General features: G+C 40.9%; 1 protein-coding gene across 1 annotated transcript; it reads right to left on the bottom strand.

Moving 5' to 3' along the window:
• Positions 1-365: 365 nt before the first annotated feature.
• LOC146441916 (histamine H3 receptor-like) lies at positions 366-5,621 on the bottom strand. Its single transcript, XM_085052711.1, has 3 exons — positions 5,324-5,621; positions 2,547-2,713; positions 366-1,368 (listed from the first exon to the last, which is right to left on the bottom strand). Exons 1-3 carry the CDS (start codon positions 5,568-5,570, stop codon positions 544-546), a joined length of 1,239 nt encoding a protein of 412 aa, XP_084908837.1. The 5' UTR covers positions 5,571-5,621; the 3' UTR covers positions 366-543.
• Between the last annotated feature and the right edge of the window lie 588 nt (positions 5,622-6,209).

Below are 6,209 nucleotides of genomic sequence, written 5' to 3'. Positions count from 1 at the left end.
TAAGTTGCACCTGTTTATTTAGTAAGGAAGTTAGTACCTGGTAATTCCGGAGCCATGCAACTAAATAACCCTTAAGAGTATGGAAAGTGTGTACTGAAAGATCACCTCCATGCTGTCTCAGCTGTCACCACAATACTACAGGCAGCCATCAAGGTCAGCCATTTTCCTGGCTCATGCAGAAAAACAAACACAGCCTTATACAGTGTGTAAGCAACTTCAGAATACTATTGACTCCATGAGTAATACACAATTTTATTGTATTTTTAACTAATATCACCTGTGAACACAAATAGAAGCTGTATTGCAATTGACGATAACATCTTCAACAATCAGAATTATAATGTGCATAGACAACTAGGCAGTCAGAGAGAGTCAATAGTTTTTAATGGGCCAATTAAAGTAGCTGGGAAAAGTACACAAACCATGGACATGCACATTTGTCTGCAGGGGGACATTTCACAGAAGGCTTATTAAGACTTTCCAACCAGTTTAATCTCCTGGAAAAGACTACCTATAATTTCAAGCAGTAGCTACTTACATCCCTCATCCAGCTCCTCGTGGACCTTCTTTTTCTTCTTCCTTCTGAACAGAACTTAACCTCAATGTTGCAAACCTTTTGGGACATAATATTTTCAGAAAAGCCATTCGAAATTTAGCATGGCAAAGAGGGTAAAGAAAGGGGTTCAAAGAGGAGTTGATCCACAAAAGCCAAAAGGTTGCTTCATACAAGGACTTATGGATGCACTTGCCCTGGCAGGCCCCACGAATAATCATCAATAAAGAGTATGGGGCCCAGCAAATGGCAAACACACATACAATTATGGCAAGAGACTTCGCTCTTTTCTTGTCCTGCTGCAGTTTTGATCTGGTCTTTGCACAGAAGGAAACAGAAAAGTCATTTTCTGGGGTTACAGAATTGTCTCTGGATGGAGATGAGCAGTCAGCTACCAAAGACTCTTTCTTTGGTCTCATGGAAGAAGAAACAATGTCCTCTGCTTCAGATGGAGGAGATGATGCCCCTGGCCTTGGCAAGCCACAAAACCTCCAGGACAGGCTGCTGCTCCTTGGATGCACACAGTCCTGCATGCTGCCACGCCGCTGGCGCCTCTGGATGTTGTGGAAGATGTGCATGTTGAAATAGGTCACCAAGAGCAGAGGCACAAAGAATTCCAGGGTGGATGCACACAGGAGGAAGTACCAGTTGTTGAAGAACTCAGCATAGCACTGATCTGCTGCTACCACGCTGTGTCCAGCCACATGTTCCCAAAACAGGATGGCTGGGCAGTACAGGAGAAATGCAAAGACCCAGATGGCCACCATCTCGATGACAGGGTTGGATGTTATTCCCTGCTGGGCTCTGTAGGATACCTGTGAGGGAAAAGAACATAAAATGTTCAGACTTGTAGAGACACATTTTGGGACTAAAGGAAGTAGCAGGAGAGGTACTCATGAGCTGCTTGGTAATACAGAACTGTGGCTGTGCTGATCAGCTGAAGCTCACCCAAGTATGTTTAGCTCAATGATAACAGAAGCTTGACCTGTCACTAGAAATATCATACAAATGTCCATAGGTCTTAATTGCATTTGTGCAGGTGCTCTGAATTTTGCACTTTATAAATTCTGAGTCTTTGGCTTGCCAGATAAGGTTTCTTACATGCCAAAAGTTTTGGTGGTTGATTTCCCAGATTTTTTCTTTAATTGAAATGAAGTAAAATAATATACTTTAGTAAAAAGGAAATTATAGTAAGTTAAATAAATTATCATTAACAAAAATAAGACTGAAATTCTATCACATGATCATACATCAGGAAAGAGCTAGAACCTTTAGTTCTCCCTGACATTCCCTTCCACTTGAGCTAACAGTGTGGCTGGTGAGAAATGCTGGTCTCCACGCCTAGCATGGCCCAGGACATAAAGCACACACCAGGTGTGAAGGATTCTCTGTACAGAGCAGAGGCAGAATGTGTCTTAAGTTTGGGGTTCTACTCCAGACACCAAGAGAAGTTTATTGCTGCATATCTACTGGCAGTGCTTGCAGTCTGACCCTTGTCCCACTCTGCCTGTTTACTCTTGCTTCCAGTCTTCTCCAGGATCATTTGTGACCACATCTCGGGTCCAGACACCCTCCCCAGTGTCCTTTATTTCACTGCCCTAGCCCCACTATCTTTTCCTTCCATGACTGATTTTAGGTCCAAACCCAAATCCAATTTACTATGAATTTCCTCTTTCTCTGCTCCTTTTTTCCCAATCTGTTGCCTTACCCTTTTTACCCCTTAGCCTGCTTTTCATCAGGGAGGAGCACAACAGGAACTTACAGCAGAAATTGTGAGAAAAGTCCTGGTCGAGCAGCTTTGCACTGAAGCATGATCAATGCAGAATATTCACCTCATCTAGCTGCAAAATAGCTAGTAATCTCCACATGCTGGTATATTTTTGAGGGGTATTATCTTGATTAAATTTGGGCTTATACTCATCAACATGGCAAAGGTCAGTGAATATAATCCTCCAAGCAAAAAAATCAGAGACGCTATACACAGAGTACTTACAGCTTTAGTAACTGACAGGAAACGGTCATAGCTGATAAGAACAATGTTAAATACTGAAGCTGTGCACAGGAGATAGTCCATAACCAGCCAGAGCTTGCAGACACCTCTTCCCAAGTGCCATTTCCCTGTCAGGGCATAAGGGATGTAGAGAGGCATGCAGAACACACCTATGGAAAACAACCACAAAGACACCTCGTGGTTCATATGGATTGCAAACTCCTAGAAGCAGAAAGTCACAATTTTCTAGTAATTGGGTAAAGAAATCAACAAATCTATGAAGGTGAATATGTAATTTATATATGGAAATTCTTAAATTCTCATGAAATCTAATGGTGATTTTCTATGTCTTAGATCTTAGTGTGATTTATTTAAGCTGATTGTTGGGAATAAACTCAAAGCAAATCAGCAAAGAAGGAAGTACTGAAGAAGAAAACGTAAGTCTAACCAACTTAGACTCTCTAAAGGTATATAATTAGTGCTGGAGCATATATGCACTATGGTTGCATTCTGACATGTAACCTCATCATTGTATTTCCTCTATTCTTTCATCTGTATTAGAATTTTCCCCCAAACACATCTACAGATGTTGCCAAAGGCAATTATTACTGTAAGATTGGTCAGCAATTGTAAGCTAAAGACAATATACTGGGCAGTCTCTGTGGTGTTTGCAAATCTCTTCTACCAGAGATAGAGCAGACAGAGCAGAAGTATGAAACTCCTTTTTTTCTAAGGAGTTTTTTAATCTCATGCTTGTTCTCCATGTGACAATACCTCCAGAATTACTTTTTGGTTTGTTAAATTTGGTTTTTGTGCAAATGACTTACCACTGAAGCACTCAATTAAGAAAATCATGTTTGCATTTTATTTTTAAACCAGCAACTTCTTCATTTCAACACTAATATTCTTTCAAAAGTGTGGTGCAATAGCTGGTGCTTCCTACATTCCTGAAAATGCTGACCTACCAGAGACAAATAGAAAATTATACGCAGCTTCCACATCCAGATTATTCTTTTCTTAGCATGTCCATCAAGATCTTAGAAGTTACTAAGCATATCCACGGTGATGTGGTCCACTGACAATAAAACTCTAGGCAATGAACTGACAGAGTGTTATCAACAGGGAAATGCTCACAGCACTTTCAATATTGATGGCTTGTTTTAACACATACCTTAAATACAAGCAGCATCACTTTTGTACTAAATACTCATTTTTCGTAGTTGCTGATGACAGCTACTCTTCTCATGAACTTCAGTGAGATCAATGTTTGGCACCATGTCAAACAAGTGACTGCTTTTAGCTATACATATATAGAGGCAAACCGCAGGTTTTGGGCATTGATATTTGAAGCTATTCTTAATTTTATTAATTAGTGGGCGCAAAAGACATGAGTCACATCTCTGGAAAGATTTCAAACTTTTAATAAATCTAAAAAAAAAGGACAACCCAACAGCAATTTCAGAAAATAAAGTATTTCCTGACCAATAGCAGAGACAAAATCTTATATTTACACAGTCTATATAAACCAATGTAGTACTGATGGCAATCATTTCCTCTTGGCTGATTTAAGAATGTATGAGGCACCAGCCACAAAAAACTGATGCAGAAGGTAGATATTTAACTCTCTTGGCTAAAATATGAGACATGAGGAGAAACAGACTTTTGCAGAAGACCTGAGCAATGAAATAGCAGCTCCAGCAAATTTTCTGCCTTGGTAGGAAAGCAAAGGCTTCAACGTACACATTGTTTGGTTTCTGCCCCATGGGGCAAGCCCCAGAACAAGGTAACACATTATAAATGGCATAAATAAAGGAAAACCTTAAAGGCTAAACTGATACACTTCACTACACAGAACTGACAAAGGAAGAGCATTTGGGGGGACAGAAGTACAGAAGGCGTGTGGCTGCAATTTCCTTTCTCATGATTCGGTGAATACTGGTCTCTGTGACCATCTCGAAGAGAAAGCACTTGTGTGCAGAAGTACCTCCTTGCCAGCCTCAAGTCAAGACCTTTGCTGGCATATCTGCCATGGGACCATGGTTTGTCAGGCTTTCTCTGCTGCATGGGCTGTTTCCCTGGCTCCAGCCATGGAGGGGTGCTGCATAAGGCATTCACACCCCCACTCCATCACTTGGCATCACCAGCCAGGACTGGATCCACAGCAGTCCCAGCAACAAACTCTCCTGGAGTTCTGCAGTGACACTATGGGAAGAGGGGACCAATAAGAAATAGAGATGACAGATGCCAGCAGGGTGTTACTGGTATCAAATAACCCATTGAATCAGTAGCCTGTGTTAAGCTGAAGCCAATAAAATGTCCTGGTGGTAGAGTGTTTTGCTGCAGTGTTATACATCCATAAACCATTAGTGCTGTGTAGAGAAGTGATTCATTTACCTGGATGTATCCCATATAGCTGTCAAATATAAGGATGTTCTGAAGTGTGTGATGAACAGTCTTACAGGAGAGGCAAGGGTAAATAAAAAACTGTTGCAGAAAACTTATTTACTTCAATTAGTAATCACATATAATAGTTGCTCCTTTTTCTTGAAGCAACATTAAAAGTACTTATATGAAAAAGGATACATTTTTCATTATAACATATTTTGAGACATTTTAGGCTCTTAAAACACATCATGCAGCTTCCACCATTCCTCATTCTTCCCCTAGACACAGCTGGGAAATAGCTCTCTCAGAAGAAAACACACACAAAATAAACACCATTGCTGCTCCTAAGAGTCCTAGCACACAATTAGCACATGGCTCCACAGCTCTTCACTTACCCACTGCAAAGTCAGAAACCGCAAGATTCAGGAAGAAATAGTTACTCCGATGCCTGAGGTTTCTGTCCATAATGAAAGCAAGGATCACCAGGATGTTTCCAAGGATGGTCACCAGAGACAGCAACACCATGAGGAAAGCCAGCAGCACCAACACACCCAGTGAGAACTCAGAGCTCGGTGCCTGCGTGGACCAAGTCTTGTTACATGTTGCAGCTGCATGTGGAGTTTCAGCAGTGCTGTTGAGCATGTTGGGTATCCAGGTCAGGTCAGTCTGGGAAGGAAGTCGTATCTGGCAAAGTTATCCAAAAGGTTATGACAAGTCTATTAACAGGCTGGGCTGAATACTGACACATAAAAAGAAAAGATATACAATATCAAAAAAATGGAACACGAGACTTCAAGACCTGGACTCGTTTCTTGATCTGAATGCACCTATTGGCCTGAAAAAAGACAGCTCATAAGCAGTAATAAGTGCACACATTAAAGTAAATTATCTGTTTCTTTCCTGAACACGGATCCTTATCTACTGAGGTCAAAAAAGGCTGTCTGAAAGCAACTCTTTTCACAGTCAAGCAGTTTCCATATTAGCAATGTCTAAGCGGTTTTACAGATTGAATTGTGCTGAAGCTAAAACCACGTCTCATTTTCACCTCCACAGTGGTGAACAGGATTTTAATTATTACAATTCCATTTCCCTTATAGTAAAATTTAGACACTTTTGCACTTGCTGCTATGCCCCTTTTTAAATTCTGTAGTTAATGGCAGGTATTTCCTAATGTTGCTGGTTACAGAGCATTTATATTGTCGTTACATGTAGCAGAAGCATCACCAGTACCTTTTCAGCTCATCCTAATCAGAAGCAAGCCTAGCTCTGGGCAGAACAAAC

Source organism: Lichenostomus cassidix, chromosome 2 (genome assembly GCF_008360975.1).
Source record: "Lichenostomus cassidix isolate B80296 chromosome 2, HeHo_3.0, whole genome shotgun sequence".
Taxonomy (NCBI): domain Eukaryota; kingdom Metazoa; phylum Chordata; class Aves; order Passeriformes; family Meliphagidae; genus Lichenostomus; species Lichenostomus cassidix.
Note: the sequence above shows the minus strand (reverse complement) of the source record. Positions and strands in the feature narration are given on the sequence as shown.